Source organism: Cimex lectularius, unplaced genomic scaffold (assembly GCF_000648675.2).
Source record: "Cimex lectularius strain Harlan isolate CLEC.00 unplaced genomic scaffold, Clec_2.1 scaffold61, whole genome shotgun sequence".
NCBI classification, from domain to species: Eukaryota; Metazoa; Arthropoda; class Insecta; order Hemiptera; family Cimicidae; genus Cimex; species Cimex lectularius.
Window position 1 is genome coordinate 717,609 of NW_019392650.1, and position 25,026 is coordinate 742,634.

Sequence of the window (25,026 nt, forward strand, 5' to 3'; positions counted from 1 at the left end):
TGAAAATTTTTTTTTTCCAAATTATTGGGTCGAGTCAATAAAAATGATATTTTCAGTTTCCTACTTGAAATCCTTTTATGCCTTCCACTATTTATGCCTTTGACAACATCAATAACACAAACTATCATAATGCTGATCTAGTATGATATTCTTGTAATGTTGCATTTACTATGTATTACATAGGGGGCTTGGTAGTCCAATTTGAAGGAGAGGAAATTTGGCTTGATTGAACTAAGTGGAGATGGTTCAACAGATTCCAAAATGGTGATTAACCAGTCCTCTCAGTTATGAACAAATGGAATATAGAAGTTGGTATATTTGATTTTAATGGAGACATATAAGTAAAAAGTATGGTGAAGTTTAATTCTGGACACCCTGAAATTCGCAGGGCCGGATGAATTCTCATTTTTATACAAAACTTTTTTAAGTCAAGAAGAGTTAAAGTTTAAGAAGTATTAGTAAAGTTTAAGAACTTTCACATGAAATGCAGACTTGATTTCTCACTGCACATGAAAAAGGCAAGGTACTAAATAAATTTTTACAACATAAGTCCTCGTTAACTAGTCTTCGTGTCAGTTTTTCATCTTGCCATTTTCAGCAAAGATAAAACACTCCCTTTTTAAATTTGATAATGTGTAAACAGTTATTGGGTTGGGGATTGATAAGGTATACAGATGGCTGTAAAACACATGAAGGAAACAAGCAGTTTCTGTACAAGCCCAAAATATGAGCAATCAACCTCTTTAGGAAAGTACACCAAGGTCTTTCAGCTAAAACACTTACGAACACTGGATCAAAGTATGGTCTTGAAGGGGAAAGCAAATTCAGTTGTTACTGCCAAGCTTTCGACTTATTTTAAGGTCATCATTAGAGCAAAACAATCTACCTTGATCCAGCGTGTTCTAAGTGAAAAAGTGGTCGATATTTCTATATTGAAAACATCAATGCTTGTGTCTTAGAAAATCTTAAAAGTGGTCATATCAAAATTAGTAAATGCATCCGAAATCTCCAAGACCTAGGGAAACACAAAAACCTGATTATATCTTTGGTACAAGGGCACAACACAAAGGAAGGGAATGGCAGACACACTGGCCAGTGGAGGATCTACAAGACCATATATAGGCTATTCTTGGAATAACAAAATCAAAAATAAAAATCCTGAGGACACAGTAAGCTCATATTAAACAACCCTTTTTAAGACTGGCAAACTCACTGCTACTGTTACAGAGGGCTAAACTTAGAGTAAACTTTTTTTGGGTTTTTGTGTTTCTCTTGAAAAATACATTTAAAAAACGTGCCTACGATCCTTTTTCATCAAAAAAGACAATACATTTTTTTCAATTTTTTTTTGCGTTTTTCTTGAAAAATAGGTAAAACAACGTGAAAAAAAAATCAAATTTTTTTAAATGTTTTATTCAATGTAAATCGACCTGCTGAGTCGATTGGATAAGGAATTAGGCTCGTAGGACACGTATTTTTCCAAGAAAAGCGCCCAAAAAAAAAAAAAAAATCAAAAAAGTTTTATTGCCTTCTTCAATGTAAATCGACCTGCTGAGTAAATTGGAAAGTCTAAAAAAACTTCGTAAAAGTATGTTTTTTGCTGGTTTTTCGATTTAGAACTACCGGTTGATTGAAGAGTTGCGAGTTAGGGAATGAAGCCTGTTGACTAGTTCAACTTGATCTCGTGTATCAATCTTGTGAAAAATTGGTCAAAATATATAGAAAACTTCCTAAAACTAAGGAAATATCAAAAGTCTAAAAATACTTCGTAAAAGTATGTTTTTTGCTGGTTTTTCGATTTTGAACTACCGGTTGATTTGAGAGTTATGAGTTAGCGAATGATGCCTGTCGACTAGTTCAACTTGATCTCGTGTATCAATCTTGTTAAAAATTGATCAAAATATATAGAAAATTTTTCTAAAATTAAGGAAATATCAAAAGTATAAATAACTTCGTAAAAGTATCTTTTTTGCCGGTTTTTCGATTTTGAACTACCGGTTGAGTCGACAGTTGCGAGTTAGGAAATGAAGCCTGTCGACTAGTTCACCTTGATCTCGTGTATCAATCTTATTAAAAATTCGTCAAAATATATAGAAAAACTTTCTAAAACTAAGGAAATATCGAAAGTCTAAAAAAACTTTGAAACGAGGAGTCTATTGTCTAGGCTATGCGGATGACCATGCCATAATGGTAAAGTGCCGCCATGCAAACATCGTGATGGATCGTATACAACAAGCCCTCAATCTGGTGGACAGGTGGTGAAAAATGGACGAGCTATCTATTAACCCCCACAAAACTATAATGATTCCATTCACAAAGAAGAGGACAATAGGAAGCCTGAAACCTCCAAGTCTAAACAGGTCCCCGATCCCATTTTTTAAGGAGGTCAAGGGAGGAGATACATGCAGAGCTTGGAGAAAAACTTAGCCCTGCTCATCACGTCATCAAAATCGGATAGGCAACACGATGCACCTTCTCCAAATTAGGCGGAATTGCAAAAACAACAGGGGAATGAGACAAAAAAACCTGGCGATTGCATATAAGAGCGTATATCTAAGGATAGCGACAGATAGAGGTACAGCTTGGTCACAAAAGTTACAAAGTTGGAGCAAAAGTATCCTAGAAGCACCAAACATCAAGGAGAGGGCACAAGCAAAGTGAGTGTCTTCAAATTTCTGGGCCACGCAAACCTTGATTGGTCGTGGCAACTTCTTGGCATACCTCTTTAAATTCAAAAGGTCCAACAGCCCTTTTTGCCCCGAATGCCCACAAAATTCTCTCTTGTGGACTTTTTGAAGGGGAAAGAAAAGGCCTAAAAGCCCTCTTCATCAACAGTTGTCCCCAACTTTAAGCAAAGTTGTTCAGGACCAAAACCACTTCCAGGCACTTAAGATATTAAGCATGAAAATTCTTGGATGTAAAATATGGAGCGCATATTTATTTATTTATTCATTCATTCATATATCTATATATTTATATAATTAACAGTAAATACGCTTTAACAGGCTCATTAGGTTAGTACGGTCTGGTTTACCCTCCTCAAATTTGTAAACATACTGGTCAACTTATTAGTCAAGATCATCCCAAAAAAATATAAATATATATAAATTATTTAAACATTTATTTGTATGTGTTCTCTTTTTAAAATAAAAAGAATTTCAATCAATTTAACTCAGTTTTATTTATTTATTTAAAGGAAAAAAAAACCCTAACTATATATATCTTTAGACACTAGAGATCAACCATAACCGCACAATTGATCGGTATTGATGGTTTAGTATATATAATGCCCGTTTAGTACATATAAAAATATTCATAGCCTGCCTTTCGTGGAGCTACGTTCCAAAAAGATGACGAGTGAGATAGGTGGATTGAAAGGGAGCGCAAAGCAATGAACAGTAATCTAAAACTCGTCTTACAGTGAAAGTGTATAAAATTTTAAGTGTATCTAGATCATGGAAATGTTTAGTATGATGTGTAATAAATCCTAAAGTTTTATTTGCATTAGCATAGTTTTATTAATGTGTGAGTGAAAGTTTATCTAACTGTAAATAATAATGCAAAGGTCTTTGACAATTTCACGTCTAATTGTCGAGTCTGACTTACTTAAATTTGACGTACTTAAATTTGATAGGATATTTTATTTTATGGAAAGTCATAACTGAAGACTTGTCAGAAGTTAAAAGAATATTATTAGCTGAACACCAATTAAGTTTTACTAAGGCATGTTGCAGTTGTAACCAGTCAGAAACAGAATAAATTTTTAGGAATATTTTTAAATCACCTTCAAAAAGTAAGGTGATGAAAGATGGAAGAGAATCAGAGACATAGATTTTAAATAGAAAAGACCCTAAGTGTGACCTATGAGGAACTTCAGAAGTAGCTAGAAAACTATGTGATAATACCAAATTTAATTTTATTTTAAGCATTCGACCTTCTAAATAGGATGCAAACCAACATACGCCTAATTTTTCTAATTTCTATATAGAATCATATGATGAACACTACCAAATGCTTTTGAAAAGTCAGTGTAAATACAATCAACTTGTAGTTCTTAGGAAAAAGATTGTGATATATAATCTTGAAATATAAGTAAGTTTGTTAATCTATATCTTTGCGGATGAAAACCATGTTGATTTGGGATAATAACTTTTTTAAATATTGGGTCTACAGAATTTAATATGATGCTTTCAAAAACTTTGCCTACAGCAGGTTGTGTACAAATAGGCACTATAATTACAAATATTACTTTTATTACCACTTTTAAAAGCTGGAACTATACAACTGCTTTTAAATGCATAAGAAAAAATCCTGTAGGTAGGGAAACTAAAATAGGAGCAATAGCAAGTTTGCTTCTAAATAGTTCCACAATTTATTTATTCTACGTGAATTTCTAATAGATTTTTCAACATTATTGATATAGTCTGAATGCACTTGATTTGTTAAGCATTTATACTTCATTCTTAGATCCGAAAATGCCTGCTTATAGTCACTAGAACTTAGTGTAAATTTATACAGTCTATGAGCTGCATGTTTTAGCAACATCAACCTCTTTAAGTCATGAGTGAACCAGATGGGAAAGTTAGAATCACAAATTATTTTTGTTGGCAAGTATATATCAATTTGTGATTGTGGAAAACTGAAAAAAGACAAGAAAGAATCATCAGTTGATAAAATATTAAACTGAGATTCCCAATCGACTGCACATACATCGAAAGATATTGCACTAAAATCACGTATATGTCTTTTATTACTAGTAGATCAGTCCTTATGTATGGGAAACAGTAATTCTAAAGGTGGATGGTATCGTTCTATCTTTACTAATTTATACAAGCTTTTTTGACTAGTAAGTCAGGTTTGCTTTAGATGACGTATTCATAAATTGTTCAGAAGATAAACCAGTTTACATACATGAGTACTATAATCTCCAAGGATGATTACATTTTTGAAGGTGAAATCTTTTTGTAGCATTTCTTCTATTTTAGAGCAGTAGCTTTTGTACAGGTGAAGAGGAAGTACTGGAGTGTTAGTGGGGATTGCCCAGAACGTAATCTCACCTATTTTACATGTTCCTCATAAAGACTTGGAAGTTTTCTTCTTATTAGTATCTTTAAATAATCATTAATTAATAATTGAGTGTATTTTCCTTCTTATACTGATGTGCACAAGTTTTGGTGTTAATAGCCCGGGGAATTTTAAGTTTATAAGCCGCATATCTTAGAAATTTATTCTGAACCCTTTCTTCGATTTGTTTATTGTAATGTGTGGACCAAATAACAAGTGTATAATCAAGATGGGATCTAACAAAGGAAAAGTAAAGAATTTTGAGGGTTTTCAAGTCAGTAAATCCACTGGCTAGTATGAACAGGTTCCTGACAGCTCGATAAAATGTATTTGAGAATTGAAATTGAGCTTGCTCTCGAAAATGACACAGAGATCTTTAATTTCAGAGAGTTTTGCGAAAGGAGCATTATCCATAGTATAATGATAATTAATGAGGTAGGTTTTACAAGTGTAAGTGGGAACATTGCATTTCTTAATATTCACCACCATAGAGTTCCGCTGACACCATACACGAGTAGAGTCAGGTCAGACTGGAGACTATCAAGACTATCTCAAATATATTATCCTACTAGTTATTGTAAGAAAAATACTTTCAAAATTAGGGATTAATTGGTAAGTTGAATACTATTTAATTACAAGTTTAAAATTGGGGTAAATCAAAATTTTGGAATTTTTAATATTTTTCCAATGTAAAATGTAGTTGTCCACACAGCAGGAGGGGTCAGCCAATGAAATAAATGTATACCCATTGTTTCTCACATGTATCAATTTATACTGTCTACAAATAATCAGATATCAGTTAGGAATCATCTAGATTGCCGACACTTTTTTCACTTTGATTTTGCATCATTTTTAATTTTTTAATATTCAATTAAAACCACACTGTTATTACCACACTGTGTAGGCAGTTGGAATATATTAAAAATCAAATTGTTTAAAATTTCTTAGTGTTGTGGAATAATAAAAAGAAGAAAGAAGGAAAATAACTTTTTTTAGTGAAACTGTAAATCGCGGTGTTAAGGATGACGAAATACCTGTTATAAAAGGTTTCCTCCAAGGATCTTATTTAAATTTTTTTAAACACATCACCAAAGTTGGTCGTGTTTGTGGTGATGTAAAGTTACAATTATGAAACCAGTGTTTATTAATCGGCGTTTTCATTCATTTATGTGAGATGCATTATTTATGTGAGATTTGTATGCTAAATAAGAAGAGTTTATAACAAATGGATTAAGTAAAGGAATTTAGAGTGATCAAAAAGGAAAAAGTGGCAAATGTTTTTCGTTTTCCTTTACTTTTACAACCTTTCACCCCTTGTCAAATTGTGTTAAGTAGTTGGAAAATCTATAAGAGCTTCAAAAGAAGTCCTCTGTGCCAGATGCAGTGAAAAGTTTTCTCCACATTAATAAAAAAAAAATTATTTCATCCAATTTGTTATTAAAATATAGAGATTGTTATCAATCACTAGTGAATGGGCTTAATTGGGACGGCATGGAAATACTGCTTTGAGGACTAAGGAGTGAGATGCTGTTTGATTTTTGTTAACTAAACTAACAACTAACAATTTTTAAGTTAAAATAAGTTAAAATTTGAGAATAGAAGATAAACTATTTATAAAAAATAGATGTTACATAAAAAACATTTACCCTCTGAAGGCAATAATCGTCGCCTTAAAACAGCTTAGATAAACCAGCTACCTACTCTGTTCAACACTCACGGAACAATTTAACGCACTGTTTAAATAAACTTTGTAAAAATGTAAAAAAGCCTCAGCACCGTTTGGAAAAGAAAACAATTGTATAAAGCTTACAATAAATTAAATGTAGTTGCCACGCAAAAGTTTATAGGATCATAATTATATTAGCTGCTGGCCAAATAATCAAATATTAATAATAACATGCTCACTAACCTGACTGCCAGCAGAGAGTGTTGATTTACCATCTGTAAATCCCTTCTGGGAAAAGGAAAAATCAGTTAAAATGAGAGAATGGAAGATAAGGTACATATAAAAAATATATATTATATAAATAACATTTACCCTTTGAAGGCAACAATCCTCGCCTTAAAACAGCTACGGTGCATCACCTACCTACACTGCTTAACACTCACGGAACTACTTAATGCACTGTTTAAATAGCACTTTGTAAAAATGTAAAAAAGCCTCAACATTGTTTGAAAAAGAAAACAAAATTGTATAAAGTCTACAATAAATTAAATTTAGTTGCCACGCAAAAGTTTATAAGATCATAATTATATTAGCTGCTGGCAAAATAATCAAATATTAATAATAACATGCTCACTAACCTGACTGCCAGCAGAGAGAGTTGATTTATTATTTGTAAATCCCTCCTGGGAAAAGGAATAATTACATTAAAATTTGAGAATAGAAGATAAACTATATAAAAAATANATAAGCAAAAAATATAAAAATGGCACAGCACAACACCACCTAGAAAAGAAAAACACAAGAAATGTATGAAGAGTAAAATATATTAAATACAGTTAACACAGACAAACTTTCTATCAAATCGAAGAAAATTGTGTTACATATAACTATAACTGGTGGGGACCGCGGTAGCCGAGTGGTTAGCATGAGAGACTCTCACGCCGCGGTCGTGGGTTCAATTCCCACCGTCGCCTCTGGCCCTTTTTCCCCGATAACCCCCAATGTGAACACACAAGAATTCGTACTATGGCTAATATGCAAGATCATAAGGCCAATTAAAAAAAAAAAAAAAACAATAAAAAAAACAAAAAAAACAACAACTTACAAAATATGTTTTATTGTACAAATACCAAATAGAATCTCCAGATAAATAATTTTAAAATATCTTATGTAATTTATGTTTTAACCTTCAACAGCAATGAACATGTGCACTACTAAAATGTATATTTTTATCAGCATTGATATAATAGCAAAGGCTTCAAAACATACAATACTGTACATGTAGTGTTTATTATTGTAAAAAGAACTTATTTCAAAATAAAATAAAAACTCTGACTTAATATTATCAAATGCTTTTGATGTGCGTGCAAGAATCACTTCGGATGGTGTTTTTAGTAGAAAGTGCAGAGTAATTGAAATGAACAGCACAAACTGTATTTTTTTTTTTTTTTTAATATTCATTGAAATAATCTGTTTTAAATTTGACAGATAGACGTATTAGTCAGGATGCATGTATGCTGCACCCTTTAAGACTTATTGTATCCCCCATTCTGTGTTTAAAACACACTGGTAAGTCCTAGTTCATCAAGGAACTTTTCATTTCAAATTCGGTATCATTAACCCAAATCGCAGAGGAATAAAATTAACTATTTACTGATACTACAACCTCCTCTACTTTCTAAGTTACTTTTTAAATGGATATTCAATGTGTGTTAATTTTTTTAAAATCTTGTAATTCAACCTTAAATGATCAGGTGTGAGTAGAAAAAAAGTGTCAAATATCCTTCGCCAAACACTAAATTATGGTGCTTCTTGAATTTCACATACCCAAAGGAGGTCAACCATTCAATATCATCAAGAATTTATTCGACAATGTAATGCTAACTTATTCTCTCAACCAAGATATTAGATAAAAAGTATAATTAATAGAATTAATTCAAGTTTTCAGTGTTGCAAGCAGGATTTGAACCCGTCGACCTTCAGCTCAATTTGCCACTGTTCCAACCACTTGAACTATAGTGACTGATACCTCAAGTGGTTAGGCAGCGGCGTATTGAGCCGAAGGTCTTGGGCACAAATTCAGCTTGTTACGCTTACCTTTTCATCTCAACCAAGACGACAGGCAAAAAGTATAATTAATTGAAATAATTATATTGCTATTAATAAAAATGTATTTTTCCTCTTGAAAATATATTTGATCCAGGAGGAAAATTTTACCAAATCCAACAGACAATCCGAGAGGTTGGACCGACTCGCTGTGTCGCAATAATACATCCAACAAATCATATTTAACAACATATTTAAAACTGGCGATTGATAAATTATTTCATTAAAGATTTCTCTTCGATTTCAACGAAAAAGCAGCTTTTATATAATTTAAAATGATAATATTTCGAAATAGGAGCTCACCGTGAAAAAGCCGAGTCTCGTCCGCCAGTTGCAGCCTGAATCGTCCTTGGGAATGGCGGGAAACGGCCGGCGACTCGAGGATCCTTCAATGTAAATAAAAAATATTACATTAATCAAAATCGTTTCTAAAAATAATAGCACAAAAAATTAAAGAATATTTAATAATTAATTATTTATTTTTAAAATGAAATAATTATTCAACTTCTAACCGGAGAATCGTTGGCCTCTCAGATCACTGCCAGCTTAACAATGTATGTCCTAAAAGTGCAAAATTATGATTTAATTTTTAAAAGAATCGGGCGTAGTTTAAAAAAAACTTATTTAAAATATTCGGTTTATATTATTTTTAGACATTTACCGATGTTTAAATTAATTAGAGAGAATTGTATGATTAATTATGTGGCGGTGGGGGGGCTGGGAAGTAATATTCCCGCCATTCACTCCCTTTCTCTCCTGGCGGCCATCGATTCAACATCGCATTTCCGTCCTCAAAAAAGGTATTTTTAATTTTTGACATTTATTAAGTTTAAAAAAGTCTCGGTCTTTGTTTGTTTTAAACGAATTACATTGAAAATAGTCAATTGAACAGTTTTCAGTTATTATATAATTCGGATATTGATTTATTTTGGGTTATGGATCAGAAGCTTTTCGGCTACTGGCTCTTCCAGTCGGCTCAAACAGTTAAGATGTTAACATTTCGTTTAACCCCTCAATAAAGGTATTTTATTTTTATTTATAAATAGAAATTTGTTCGTCTTTATTGTTTTAATATAATCCCAATTAATTATTCTTTTTATCTAAGGTTTTTGGTTGAGGTGAAAAATTAGTGTCACGAGTGGGATGCGAACCGACCACTTTCGGTTCAATACGCCTCTACTCTAACCACTTGAGCTATTGTGACTAATTTTTCACCTCAACCAAAAACCTTAAATAAAAATAATAATTAATTGTAATAATTAATTAATTATGACTTACTAAGCAAATATGGATTAATTTGTCATATAATTTAACAAATAGGCTATTCTATAATTCTATTCGCAACAAACTCAAGCGCCATTTAGTATATCTAAGTTAGCTAGAAGATCAAGAATCAGCTTTTAGTCATCAGTTAATTATATCTAGATTGAATCATTCAAATTACATGTCTTAAAGTTTATAAATCAATTAAATTGTAATAGAAGTAAAAATTGGGTTAGTATTGACATTTTTAGAATCTCTATCCCTTTTCAAGGTTGACTTGGCGAAAGCCTGGCCAGCAAAAAAAAAAAAAATTCAAAAATCTTACACATAATTAAAACGTATTGCGGCTTATTAGAAAAAAAATAAACATTGGAAAATGTTTAAAAATAATATAAACCTAATATTGTAAGTTTTTTATTTATTTATTTTATTGGGCTGGTTGTTGACACATCATTTTAAAGGAATTTTAACACTGAAAACAATGGTGCAATTTAATTTTAAATTGGTCAAAATAATGAAAAACTTATGGCAAAAAGAAACTATCCATCAAAGAAAAAAAATCTTATACATAATTAAAACCTTCTGCAGAGGAAATTAAAAAAGTTGGAAAATGTTTAAAAATAATATAAACCGAAAATTGTAATCGAGTATTGTTTTGTTTTTCTTATTGGGCTGGTGCAAAAATCAATGCAGTCAAAGAAATTTTTAATTTCTTTTATAAAATAAAGCAAATTTATTCGAAATAAACTGTTCAAAAACGAATAGGGATATTTGTAATTTATTCTTATTCTGTTCATTTTAATTAAATTGACCAATATATTCTGATCTTCGATATGCTGGAATTTTCCAGGATTTTATTACCCGATGCAGTATATATACAGGGTGCTATATATATTAAAAAAAGTGTTTAATATTTTTTTTTAGTCTAGTTTCAAATTTTACCTTTTTGGAGAAGATTACACAGGGTACCTCAGGCAAAGTTCAACTTTAAAATTTCAAATATGACCCTAGACATCTTGACACATCATCTTAAAGGATATTTTTACACTGAAACAATGGTGCAATTTAATTTTCAATTGGTCAAATATTGACAAAATTATGGCTAAAAGAAACCGGCAACGTAATTTCCATGAGGGGGTGAATATTTTACAGATTACTGTATGTTCTCGAAAATCTCACATCCTCTCTCCGAAATGTTGGAAGAGTTAGATGTAAGAAAAGGGTAAGATGTACGCCGGACTTACAATTTTAAGCCAGATCGTATCGTATCTCATACAGGGACTTCAGGACTCTTGATTCTAACGTTCCTTGCACAAATGTCGATTTGTGAGACTGAAGAAAAAAATTGGAATTTTCCGAAGGTGGGTAGAGGAAAATCCGAGAATTTCGTATCTTATCACAGTATCTTATGGTGTGGACTTCTCGGAAACAAATTAATTGAGTCTTATTTCTACGAAAATAATTTAAAAGGCTCCCAGTTCCTCAATTTTTTGAGGGGGTTATTACCAACACTATTAGATGATGTTCCACTGCATGCTTCAATGACAGTAATCCATACTTCTTCGTTTAACCAACCCTGCAGGTCGTTTTACATTGAAAAATACAAATAAAAATGGTTTCCTTTTTTTCTACGTTATTCCCATTATTTTCAAAACTGAGAAAGTTCAAGCTTATTCTTTCATCCTATCAACCCAGCAGGTCGTTTTATATACAAAAAGACAATAAACATTTTTTCGGTTTTTCCCATTTATTTCCAAAAGAAGGGCTTATTATTTTATTGGTTATTGGTTAAAAAACTAAATTGCCGTTGATGGTTAAAACAAAAATTACATAAGATTTCTTAAAATTATTTGTATGGAGATTCTGTTTAGCATTTGTACAATAAATCATATTCTTCCCTTTTTGTAAGTGACTGTTACATTTAGTACAATTTTTCCTGTAATCTGACAAACAATTTGTCGCTGTAAACTGTATTTCTTTTATTGCAGGTATTATATATTTATGTGGTCTTCTTTTCTAGGTGGTGGTGTGCTGTTTTGTATTTTTTGCTACTTTTTCAAAAAGTGCTATTTAAACAGTGCGTTAAGGTGTTCCGCGAGTGTAAAACAGTGTGTAGTTAGGTGGTTCATCGAAGCTGTTTTAAGGCGAGGATTGTTGCCTCCAGAGGGTAAATTTTATGTATATGACAACTATTATTTATATGTACCTTATCTTCCATTCTTTGATTTTAACTGAATTTTTTATTTTCCCAGGAGGGATTTACAAATGGTAAATAAACTCTCTCTGCTGGCAGTCAGGTTAGTGAGCATGTTATTAATATTTGATTATTTTGCCAGCAGATAATCTAGGTCACCAAGTTTTCCCCATGTCTCGAAATTACTAGTAAATATTAGCAACTTATGCTCATAGTTTAAGATCGGTAAGATAAGATGATTACAACATAGAATGTTGACTTGTTTACTCATCTCCTTGAACCCACCCAGATACTCGAAGTGTGAATCATCTACAGCCTAAAAACATTTTTAACTTACTGATATTCTCAGATCGCACAATATCAAAGTTGCAAAAAATTTATAAGTTTTATTAAAAACTTATAATTTTTTATTACAAGTTGTCGGTTAAAATTGAATGATGAATTGACTAAATTATCACAATTAATTTTTTTTAAATCATGAAGGAATCATTAACATTTCATGTTGTGACAATATTAGCACTTACACTGTTCATCGCTAAACATTATTCTTTTTATGTTCTTTTTTTATTGTATTATTTTGTCTGTCAGAAGGGTTTTGGAATCGCTATCTTCTGTTTGTCTGACAGATCAACCCAACTTAGGATAGGCAGACCACATTATATTGGGTAATAAATATCAGGAAAGACATTAGCCAATTTTACCTATATCTGACATGTACAAAATAAAAACATTTATTTAAAAAACAAAATACATTTATAAAAACAAAGTAGGTACAATAAATAATACAACTTGTATTACTTTTACACAATCCTATAGATTTTCAATTGTGCTTATAATGTATAAGGTCAATTATTAAATTATATAAAGCATCTAACATTAATGCAATTATTATTATTATTAATATGATTATATTTTAAATTAATTATTATTTTACAAATTTAAATATTATTATGTTTAGAAAATATAGGAATTTATAAGTTATTATGTGTGTATTTAAATGATTGTGTATGTCAGTTTAACATAATAATCAAAAAATGGTTTTAAAAATGTTTTGTTTTTATAGTTTTAATGACAATAGGCTACATACGTTCTAATTGTAATTGTCTATTAAAGTAATAATATAAAATTCTATAAAAAGGAAAAGAATATTGCAGTTTTAACAGAGAGAGGAGACTAAAAATAACGATTCAAATTTATAAAAATGACAAATATTAAAATTGCGGGTGACATGAGGATTTGTGAAACCCCGCTGTAGCAAGAAAGCCCTTGATGACTGATAGTGTACTTGACCAAATCCGGATCTCTACAGTCAGGATCTAAAAACCAAATAAAATTCGATTACATAAATTTTTAGAAAAAGTTTAATAGATCATGCATACCATTGCAAGTTATCGATATTTGTGAACCGCGCTGGTTGTTAGACACTGAAAAGTAATATGGGTTGCACTGTGCCACATAGTAAACGCTGGTGCAAACATCCTTCGGAATTGTGAAACTGTAGCGATTACCGGTTGTGATCTGTTGACAAGTGACATCTCCTGACTTTGAATTGTCTACGACAGGCATAGGGTTTGTTCTTGACATGCAGAAATTCAGGGTTGGCGTTGTTGTATCAGTTGATATCTTAAATTTCAAAATAAATATTAATGATTTGTTTTTAACAGAATAATTTTGTAAGCTTACTGTTATTTTTGCATTTGCTTCTCTGAAGAAATAATTGGTGCTTATTTTATAAAAGTGCGTTTCACTGTTGTCAAGATATCCTTTCAAGCTTACTTCATTGTACCAATATCCTGACCAGTAACGGCCACATGTTGGGTTGATTATTATTCTTGGAACTATTAAATATATAAAATTAAAATAATAATTTTTAGTATGAAATGGTTAAAAGAGATCCACCTGTCATGAGTCTGTTGATCAAAGGGGCTACAGGGTTGTTCAGGTTGTAGAGGATCACATCTGTGCGTGGTTCAATGGCAAAAGGATTCCATTTGTCTTTGGAACCCTGAACAAGGTACAAGAAGGTAACATCTGAAAAAAAAATTTAACTATAAAATATGGATCCAAAACCAATTATGTAAGGAGCTGGTTTTATGGAAATAAATCAAGGGGTAGAATTCACATAAGTCTTGGGCAATATGCCACTGTCTTTCAAGCAGATATTGTGACTATCAAACACTGTGCCAAAGAGATTGAAAGGCTAGGTATCGCTAACAGAAGAATAGCCATCTACTCAGACAGCCAAGCAGACAGTGCAATGCATCGGTAGTAAGGTTCAGAGTGGTTTGAGATTGCATAAGAGTTTTGTCAGACATTGTGGAAAACAACAAAATTGCCCTTGTCTTGGTACTTCTTGCACAGGGCAGAGGGGCAATGAAGAGATTGATAAATTGGACAAGGAAAGTTTGATGAGGACACCTATCAGCCCAGAACCATTTTGTGGCATACCCATCTATCTAGATTAAGAATAAGTCCTCGGTTCGATAGAATTGCATTCCAGAGGCATGTGGAAAAGTACCATCACAGAAACAAACAACAAAATTATTAAATTTAGCATGTGTTAGGACTAGAATAATATTTGAACTTCTAATGGACACTGCAGGCTGCAGAGACATATAGACTCTGAGCAGCAGAGACAAGCCTGTGCAGAAATTGCCAGGAAATAGAAGAGCAGTGTAACACGTTCTCTGATGGTGTGAAGGGTTACATAGGATTCATAAACCTGGGAGAGGAAAAGCTCGGGCCTGAAGGATACATGCTGATGTCCTAAAAAATGCTTTGTGGTCTGGTAAAAAGCCTTAAGCTTAATGACGAGCTCCAGACAACACTGGGGATGCACAGCAAATCACAGTGCGCAGATCATAAAAAGGCCAACTCAATTTCTAATCTAATCTAATAATTCTAATTTCAAAGTGTTTTTAGGATTTGACTTGTATTTGCCACACTAGCAGTTCTGAATACAATTCCACATATAGCTCATAAAAGTATAATTGATAATAATTTTAATTTAAGAAAAGTATTTTAAAGTGGTTTGACACTTCATCTACAACATTCAATCTTTATGACATGAAGTTTTTTTTAAATTAAAATTTCTTGCATACCTGGTATGTTCTCTTTAAAATACTGTAGTATAGATTTTGCATTATTCGCATCATTATCAGGAACTGAAGCTGTCATAGATGGAATTATCACAACGATCCTTGCAATCCCACCAGCTGAATTTTGCTGTTTGTCATAATCCGCTTTATCTTTGAATCTGTGCCTAAGCATACTGAGCACTTTTGTTAAGTCGAGGCCCATAGGTTCTGAAATAATGTGTAAATCAGGATTTACAATTTTTACATGTTCTGAATGTGTTTGTTATTATGAAAAAATTTTACTTGTAGTGTACATGGATGAATTAAACTGTGTTCCTAGATCCATAATACTTTGTGCCGATTCGATCATAACAGTACCATCTTTTGCATTAATTACTGTCAGATTCCCACCATATTTTCGCAAATCGCATTTTTCACCTATAGCCCTAGGAAAAAAAAAAAAAAAAAAAAAACAACAACTGAATTTCTGTATTTTAAAGTATTAATGCAAACACTTACAATAAAAGATTCACAATATCTAGAAAATTCCAACTACAGTCTACAACCACATGTAAATCGACTGTTGGCTGGACACTGCTGTTCGTATCATCCCTGACACATTGTAAATCAGGAAGTGTTGCTAAAATAAAATACAAATTTAATAGAAGCTTGATTTAATGAATAAAAAATCCCTTACGTATGTAACTCCTTAAAATCTGCACCGATTCATCCGTATACTCATGGATCCCTTCGTCCTTTACCGTCACTGATGGCGGCAAATCATCTTTCAGTACTTCAGCCATTGAGAATGCCTTTGTAAAATAAATTGAATTAAGTTTTTTTTTTTTTTTTTTTTAAGACACAAAATTTACTTGCTCTCCCAAATCATGTGTATACTTTTCAAAATATCCTTTTCTGTTACAAGCTTTAATGTCGGTACCAAATACTCCCTTTTGCGAGTAATACATACTGAGAACTTGTGACAATTTGAGATTGCCTCTTCCGAGGCTAACCCAGTTCTGTATGTTATCAGCCAATATCATACCTAAATTGTTCTAAAATTAGAAAAGAAAATGAAAAAATTTATGGTTTTTAGTACCGTCTAAGCTTCCTCTTATTCTTGCATCTGTAACCATGTACTTGTAATAATTGTTGAGAAAGTAATATTTCGGTGTGAGAGTGCTGTTCCAGTTGCCACTTCCACCCATTGGAATTTGCTTATTGGATTCTGGTCCTTGTAAAAGTGCTATGTATGACAATTGACCTGCCAACCATCAGATAAACCACAGTGAAAAAAATTTGTTAATACAAAAGTCATCATCTTAAAAAAAAAATCACCTGCAAGAGTAGCAGCATATTTGCTGTCGATGTCTTGTGGGCCTACACCATTTGGACCGTAGCCATATCCAGGATCACTAGGGTATCCAATGCCTGGGTTATTACCACCTCCACCATAGCCTGGATAGCCACCATACCCATCACCACCGTTGTTAAACGGAGGATTATATCCTCCTCTAGGTCTTCCTCTATAATCTGGAGGTTGAGTTGGCTTTCTTCTAAGTCCTCTGGGTTGAGCTTTGTACAAATTTCTAGGAGGCGATCTTTGTGGGTTCAACCCTGCACTTATTCCAGCAAGAACAGTCCCTGGTGAAATGTCTCCATATCTGCAAATATTTATTTATTATATTTTTCAAAACAAAATAAAATCATTTGCATAAAAAATATTATACACTGAGTAGATTATCCCGTTTTCTATTGGGCAAGCAGATTCAATGGGGCCGAAATTATTTTGTTGGTAATAGCCTTTTGATCCTGTCATTATTCTCCCCTGCGGCCTGTAGCATAAAATCAAATAAATTATCTTTCTTTATTTTTTCTAATGAAAATATACTTTATGGCATTCAGGTCAAAGACTTCAGATTCTCCAATTTTAGAAAGATCCCTTGGGTACCTCTGGCCGTTATAAAATTGATGGCTGGTCGGACAAGAAGCGCTATTATCTCCATGATCCCAAATGTCGATTGAATTACTTAGCATCCAATGAAGGGTACACTAAAAAAATATTCATTATTTTTTTTTTATATAATAAAAGTTAAACTTTATCTACTTACACGTTCTACATAAGAAAGTGTGTCATTTGGAAATGAGCTTCCTACGTTAGGCAATACTTGCTGAAATAGTGTTCTAAAAAGGAAAAACTCCGGGCCGTTCGGCCCATACGGGATTACATACTGTTGCGGATTAATATTCGGGTTCCTTTCTATGCCATCAAATCGAAACCTTTAAGATTTATTTTAAACAATTAATAAATAGTAAACATCAACAAAGATTTTAGGTACCTTGACAAAATAGCAGGTACTAAAGTTCTCATGTCCATACTCGTTGAAACTGTATCTTCTATTTTTCTTATGAGGGAAATCAGTGAATTTACTGTCATGGGGAGAAGGTTGTCCTTCGTGAGTATGTATGAATTGTTGTAGCATTCTAAAAGATAATCAGGTATGTTGGCAGGAATCACTACGCCTTCTGTCAGTAAAATATTTTCTAAAAAAATACAAAAAGTACTTCATCATAATTCGGAATGCATAATTTTATGTAAAAGTAAGTTTAATCAAAAATATTAAATTACCCTGGCTTGTAAAGCATATCACTAATACCACTGTAGCATACCACTTCATTGAATTGACTTCCTAAATAAAAGAATAAAATAAGAAAACTAGATAAATTAAAAAAATAGGCATTTTTTACCATTTGATTGAAAGTCATTACAAAATTTATTTCCTTGAGGTATTGATTAAAATTACAGACGCCATTAAAAATAAATCAACAATTATTGAAAATTATCTATATTTAATCTGTCAAATCCCCACTTCCCAAAAGTGTACCAAGATAAGTATATCTAAAGGACAATATCACCTGTCAGAATATATTCAATGGAATAATATTCATGGTGCAATAATAATATTTAATCCTTATTACCATAATAAATAAAAAAAGATAATTCAAATTCAGCACCACGATTCTCAAATGTCAAATTCAATAGATTAATTATGATTAAAAAACAATATTCCTGGTGCAATAATATTTAATCCTTTACTTATTACCATAATAAATGATAAAAAGCTAATTCAAATTCAGCACAGTGATCCTCATAAGTCAAATCCTCTAGGATTAATTATGATTAAAAAAAAAGTTAATAATAAAATATTATTTATTGCCAAACAAATTTTAAGATTTCTTTTATCGTTCTTATTGGTGACTATGTTTTCAAAATATAAAAAATGTTAATAAAATATTATTTATTGCCAAACAAATTTTAAGATTTCTTTTATCGTTCTTATTGGTGACTATGTTTTCAAAATATATAATAATAAATAAAATTTATTTTATAAGTAACAATAAGTATATTATTTATATTTCGGTTTGTAATTTAAAATATAGACATATAATATGCAGCTATATTGTTTATTTATTAATGCAATTTTAATTTGTAACTTTATATATTTATTATTTATATTTTGACATATTTTCACTAGTTAATCCCTTCTTTATTACCATAATAAATTTTAAACAAAGGTAATTCAAATTCAGCTTAGCGATTCTCAAAAGTTAAATCCTTTATAATTAATTAAACAAATTTAAAAATTTCTTTTATTATTCTTATTGTTGACTATGATTCAAAATATATAATAATATATTTTATACCCAAAAATAATTATAAAATTATGTATTTTTGTTTGTAATTTAAAATATGAAAATATACAAAAGCAGTAATATTGTTTATTTATTAGTGCAATTTTAATTTGTAACTTTATATATATATTTATTTATATTTTGAAATATTTTCTGTCTTTTTTAAGAAAAATTTTCCACAGTTTAGTTTAGAGTTTAGTCCATGCCTTACCATTTTTACTGGCCAACGTTGTCACTTAAAAATTATAATTTTGTAGCATTAGCGTATAAAAGTCACGGAACATCACTTAACAGTATTGCAAGATTCACTAAGGTGATAAATAGCGACCCACTAGACACACCCTGTGAGACGTTAACAGGTGTAAACTGAACATAACGATAAAAACAAGATAAGATAACAGATTTAATGCTACATGTCGAAATAAAAAGAGAATATTTAGCCCTATTGCAATTTGTACTATTTTAAGAAGCAACAGGAAGAACATCGCTCGGATGTTTATCGAACTTTAATAGTTTTTTTGTTGAACTGTTTGCTAACAATTTAAATACTTGGCGGATCATTCTGAATTTTTTTTTTTCTGTTTTTGCTGTACAACGACATTATATAATATTGTCAAAAATTGGGCAGAAATTATACTTGTGCCTGATATTGTCAAGACGTGGGATGGCAATATACATAAATTTGTATTTTGGTTTAAGATCTTAAGATCACATATGCCACCTATAAAAATATAAATAAAAAAGAAATATATATAAAAACCAGATTTAGACCGGGATGAGCAGAAATTAATGCTGATATAAAATATAAATAATTTTAATGCATGATTACACATTGATGTCAAAATGTTGCAACATACATAAACGAAATTTTATCTTTTAACTACCTGCCTTCTAATAACACCCTAAAGAATATAATTTTCCATTATGTTATATTATTTTGTTTATATTCTCAAACATTTTTTGTGTATTATTTTTTTAATTATTAGTTTAAATTCAATGATATATACAGAAACAAGTTCAAATACATTTGAATTTAAAAAAAATGTTAAAAGTTTATCTTGATTGATTTTTCATGCTCCCCTACAATTGTACGAATTAATTTCTGTGTGGTGATTAGTGACCGTTAATCGATAATTATTCAGAAATCATGAGATGCGGTCTGGTGTGATGTAGGTTTCCGAAAAACAGAAAACATTGGCACGATAAAGAAAATGTTTTTCTGAAACTTACATCACACCAGACCACATCTCACGATTTCTGAATAATTATTAATTTCTGTATTGATTGATCCTTTAGACCACATGTAATTTTTTTCTACCATCAGTGAAGCAGGACAAAGTTGCCAGAGTTTAAGTTTTCTAAAATATTATTTAAAATGTATTTAAATAATAATTATTAATTTTTTTGCTTCTACATCTATGGGTGTTTATATTTTAAGCCAAATTATTGATACTTACAAATTTTACTGCCTGAACTTTTAATTATCAATCAGTTAGATTTTCCATGGGCAATTATTAAAAAAAGATTGACTTTATGAAAAACTACAGTTATTTAATAAAAGTATTTGTAAAAAAATTATTGTAATAGAAAACTTTGAATTAGAATCAGTTAGATTCCCTCAGGTAATTATTGACAAAAATACTATATGGAAACAAACTACAATTACTTAATAAAAGTATGTTTTTTAAACTTTTGTTTAAAGTTTTAATAGAAAAACTTTTAATTATCAATCAGTTAGATTTCCCATAAAATTATTAGCAAAAACTATTGACTATATGGAAACAAACCACAGTAACTTAAATAAAGTATTTAAAAATAACTATTATAATTTTTATTATGTAACAGATTTCTTTTAGGTTTATTGTTTTTTATTATTTATAAATTATGGCCTTTTCATAAAAAAATCTTTTCCATGTGAATTTTGTAAATAATTTTCTCCTATATTTTCACATTGATCTTTTTGGAAGTTTGAAGAATTTACACCCATCAGCATGTTGTATTATTTTTATTAAAAAAAAAAAAAAAAATTGAAAAAATTCAAGATGCTTATTGGGGTGCAAATAAGTGAAATGTCCAAAAAATTTGATGTAAAAATAAAGCAGAATATTAAAAAAAACCACATGGATAGGTTTTTTATAAAATGGCAACAATTTATTAAAAAAAAAAAAACTATTGTAATAGAACAATTTGTCATTATCAATCAGTTAAATTTTTGTGCCCACTCTCAACACGATACGCAAGAATGGCACAATTACACAGAAGACAAACACTTTGAGCCCTGAAGAGATCTCAATAAAGATCGAAACGTTGGCACGATAAAGAAAATGTTTTTCTGAAACCTACATCACACCAGACCGCATCTCACGATTTCTAAACAATTATCGATTAACGGTCACTAATCACCCCACATTTTTAAATAAGCATAAAATAAAATAAGCATAAATAAAGTGTAAATAACGATTTAAAAAAATTTATCTTAAACTTAAAATAAGATGAATAAAATAATAAATAATAATAAATGAATAAAACTTATACCAATGAAGGTGGGACAAAAAAACTATTGACTACATGGAAAACTGCATTTATTTAAATAAAGATTTTACAATCACAAAAAAAAAACTATTGTAATAAAAAACCTTTTACGTCCAATCGTGCCATGCATTTTTAAAAATAACGAGGACAAAAAAACCTGTAGTATATTCCTACTGAGATAATTGTTATTTTTTATTTACAATAAGTTTAAATAACGATTTTAAAAAAACTTCATGTTAAACTTGGCTTTTATGAATAAAACTTATACGATGATGGGACAAAGAAACTACATTTATTTAAATAAAGTGTTTACAATCGCAAAAAAAAAAACAACTACTGTAATACAAAACACCTTTTACATCCAAACGTTCGTTGCATTTTTTAAAATAACGAGGACAAAAAATCGTGTGGGATATTTCTAGTAGATAATAGATATTTTTTGTTTAAAATAAGTTTGATTGAAAAAAAAATCAAGTTAAACTTGCCTTTAATGAATAAAACTTATACCGACGAGGGTGTGACAAAATGACTATTGACTATATGGAAAAAACTACATTTACCTATATAAAGTATTTACAATCACAAAAAAATATTGTAATAGAAAAAAAACAAAACTTTTATGTCCAATTGATCCATGCATTTTCAGAAATAACGCTGACAAAAAATCTTGTAGGATATTTTTAGTGTGATAATAGCTATTTTTTGTTTAAAATAAGTTTAATTTAAAAAAAAATCAAGTTAAACTCGCCTTTAATGAATAAAACTTATATCGACGAAGGTCGGATAAAAACGATTGACTATATGGAAAAAATATTTTCCTAAATAGTGTTTACAATCACAAAAAAATGTTGTAATAGACAAAAAACCTTTTATGTCCAATCGATCCATGCAGTTTTAGAAATAACGCTGACAAAAAAATAGTGCATGATATTTCTAGTGCTATTTTTTGTTTAAAAACGATTAAAAAATTCCCGTTAAACTTAATTTTAATGAATAAAACTAATACCGACGAGGATGGGATTCGAACCCACGCGTGCAGAGCACATTGGATTAGCAGTCCAACGCCTTAACCACTCGGCCACCTCGTCCCCTTGTAGTACCGACCTACAAAGGTTAATAAATTCCTTACCAAACCGCCGGCAAATGTGGCAAAGATGTCTGTTTGTTTCTGGCAAAGGATCTAAATTTATTCATTTCTGACAGTTAACTTTTGACAAATTTTCGTCTTGTTTTATAATAAAAATGACGCAAAGGCAAGGAAATGTTTCCATAATCGAGCCAAACGAACTCAGAAAGGAATGAATCTGTCAACAACATATAAAATTACGATTTATTATCTTCATTGAACATCCCTAATTATTGTTCAAGTATAGTCGAGGCTGTTGTAATGACAATGAAGCAATAAAAAACAAAAAACAAATATGAATAAAGAATATACTCCCAACAGATAAAATTATGATAGCAAGAGTAAATGATAGCATATTTTTATTTACCGTTATGATTCACCTCGATTCGTATGATTTATTGACAATTTAAAAATTAAACATGATAAATAGAACCCCTTAGATTATAATATATAATACCCCTAATGTATAATAATTCAGGGCCAATGAAGATGAACTCTAAAAGAAGAATAAGGAAGAAAAACGGCTAAAAATTTATTTCTTGTATAAATTATTTTATTTTTTACAATGTTATTTTGTATTTTATCGATGATGAATGAACTTGAATACATTATTTATGAACCAGAATGATTTCGCCTTGGGAAATAAAAAAATACTTAGAGACATTGTGTATTTAAACTGCCCCACTGACTCTGACTTAATATGTCTGGAAATAGATTCCTTTTTTCTTTTCTACCTTAGATTAAAATAGACCAAGTTAATTATAAGCTAATATAACCTCCCGACTACAAATTCTCTTACAGACCCAGGCCATCTTCCTGAGTCGAAAATCATCGATAGACTCCTTTGAAAAGTTTTCATCCTGGATTCGCAAAAAATCGTTCCGTGATTTTGTCAGGGATTGTCATCCAAGCATCTTCAATAAATGTAAACGCTTTTTATTATCAACCCTTTATTGACTTACCCTGGAAGTCCACTTAACTGGCCGATGCTTCAGAGAGAGGTCTGGTAATGAATCGTCAGATTACAAGATGGCGTTCCACAAGGGGTCATTCAAGGCCCCATCCTGTTTACCATTTACTGACTTTCCTATGCCGATTACACCGCATTATTTTTTTTATGCTAATCCTAGCAACCTCCAACATCCAAGAACACCCTATGATGAAAAATGTACCTAGTGTATATTTACATTACGTTTTATTAACAGATCTTGACAATTTTTGTGGTCAACAGGGAATTGAGATTTTTTACAAATCCAGACATACCAGTTTCAGGTTTATAGGGTCTGACATCCAGACAAACCTTTCCTGCCTACCCCTCAAAACATTATTCCCAATCTTATTTAACTAACCGATGCTTCAGAGTAAGCTGCGGTAAGGAATACTCAGATTGCAGAGCAATACAGTGTTCCACAATGGAGCTTATTGTCCCATATTGTTCACCAGCTCTCGTTTCTTTTATCCACCCATAGGAGGCTATACCCTATTAAATGTGGGACTGTGAAGTGTGATGACAATAGGTGGTACAATGTGGCCAAGGCAGGGGGTGAGCCTGAGAAGGGGCGCCTCGTGTCTTCGGTCACTTCTCTTTCTCTAGGTGGTGGTGAGATATTCCACTTTAAACAAAACCGCGGCCTGAGCGGATCCGGTATTCTTACGCAGGAGCCCAAATACTTTGGAACAAGTATCCTTCTCTAACTAGGGAGTTCAGCGGGACGACCCAGGCTGATGCATTTCATCCACTTGGGGTGACCCTTTCCGAGTGGCACACGGTCTGGTGCTTAATGCAGCCCCATCCACTCGGAATAGGTAAGCGGAGAGCGAGGTCCGTCTCGGGGCCGGGGCGGCTTGTACACCAAAACCTGCTGCTGTAACACCCATCCAGTCGCGAGCAGAGGTGCGATCTTGAGAATCAAAACGTCCGATAGGGCCGAAAGGCCAGGTAAGGACGTTAAAGATCCTCATGTCCTTTTAAGGGCTAACGAGTGCATACGGGAACCTAATGCTCACTTTTCTATACATCATTACCACCTATGCGGATTACGCCGCAATTTTGTCTTGTAAATCGAGTCCTTCAACATCCAAGAACACCTTGAGCTTATCAAAAATTGGTACAGTGGAGGGCAAGCATGAATAAGGGAAAATGTGTGTTTACATTGAAAAAGCAGTTTTGCCCTTCACTGTATTTCAAAAAGAAGGAGCTTCCATTCAAGTCAGATACCTAGAACTATACCGTGACAGCAGACTGACGTGGAATCTTCACGCAAGACTTAAGAGGCAACAACGTAACAGAAGTCTTGGACTGCTA

General features: G+C 31.5%; 1 protein-coding gene and 1 non-coding gene across 3 annotated transcripts; both read right to left on the reverse strand.

Annotated features, from left to right (window-relative positions):
• Positions 1-13,244: 13,244 nt before the first annotated feature.
• Positions 13,245-19,412, reverse strand: LOC106673487. Of its 2 annotated transcripts, none has more exons than XM_014405634.2 (17): positions 19,275-19,412; positions 18,000-18,060; positions 17,710-17,914; positions 17,482-17,650; positions 17,262-17,422; positions 17,101-17,205; positions 16,709-17,034; positions 16,470-16,634; positions 16,243-16,415; positions 16,068-16,182; positions 15,890-16,010; positions 15,674-15,816; positions 15,395-15,598; positions 14,193-14,324; positions 13,977-14,131; positions 13,673-13,916; positions 13,245-13,609 (listed from the first exon to the last, which is right to left on the reverse strand). In XM_014405634.2, exons 1-17 carry the CDS (start codon positions 19,275-19,277, stop codon positions 13,467-13,469), a joined length of 2,625 nt encoding a protein of 874 aa, XP_014261120.1. In that variant the 5' UTR covers positions 19,278-19,412; the 3' UTR covers positions 13,245-13,466. The 2 variants fall into 2 exon arrangements, with proteins under 2 accessions (XP_014261120.1, XP_014261119.1); XM_014405633.2 differs by lacking the exon at positions 19,275-19,412 and adding an exon at positions 18,119-18,153.
• A 3,189-nt stretch (positions 19,413-22,601) lies between these two features.
• On the reverse strand, positions 22,602-22,683 carry Trnas-gcu. The gene has a single exon. It is a non-coding gene; the product is annotated as a tRNA-Ser (tRNA).
• Positions 22,684-25,026: the final 2,343 nt, after the last annotated feature.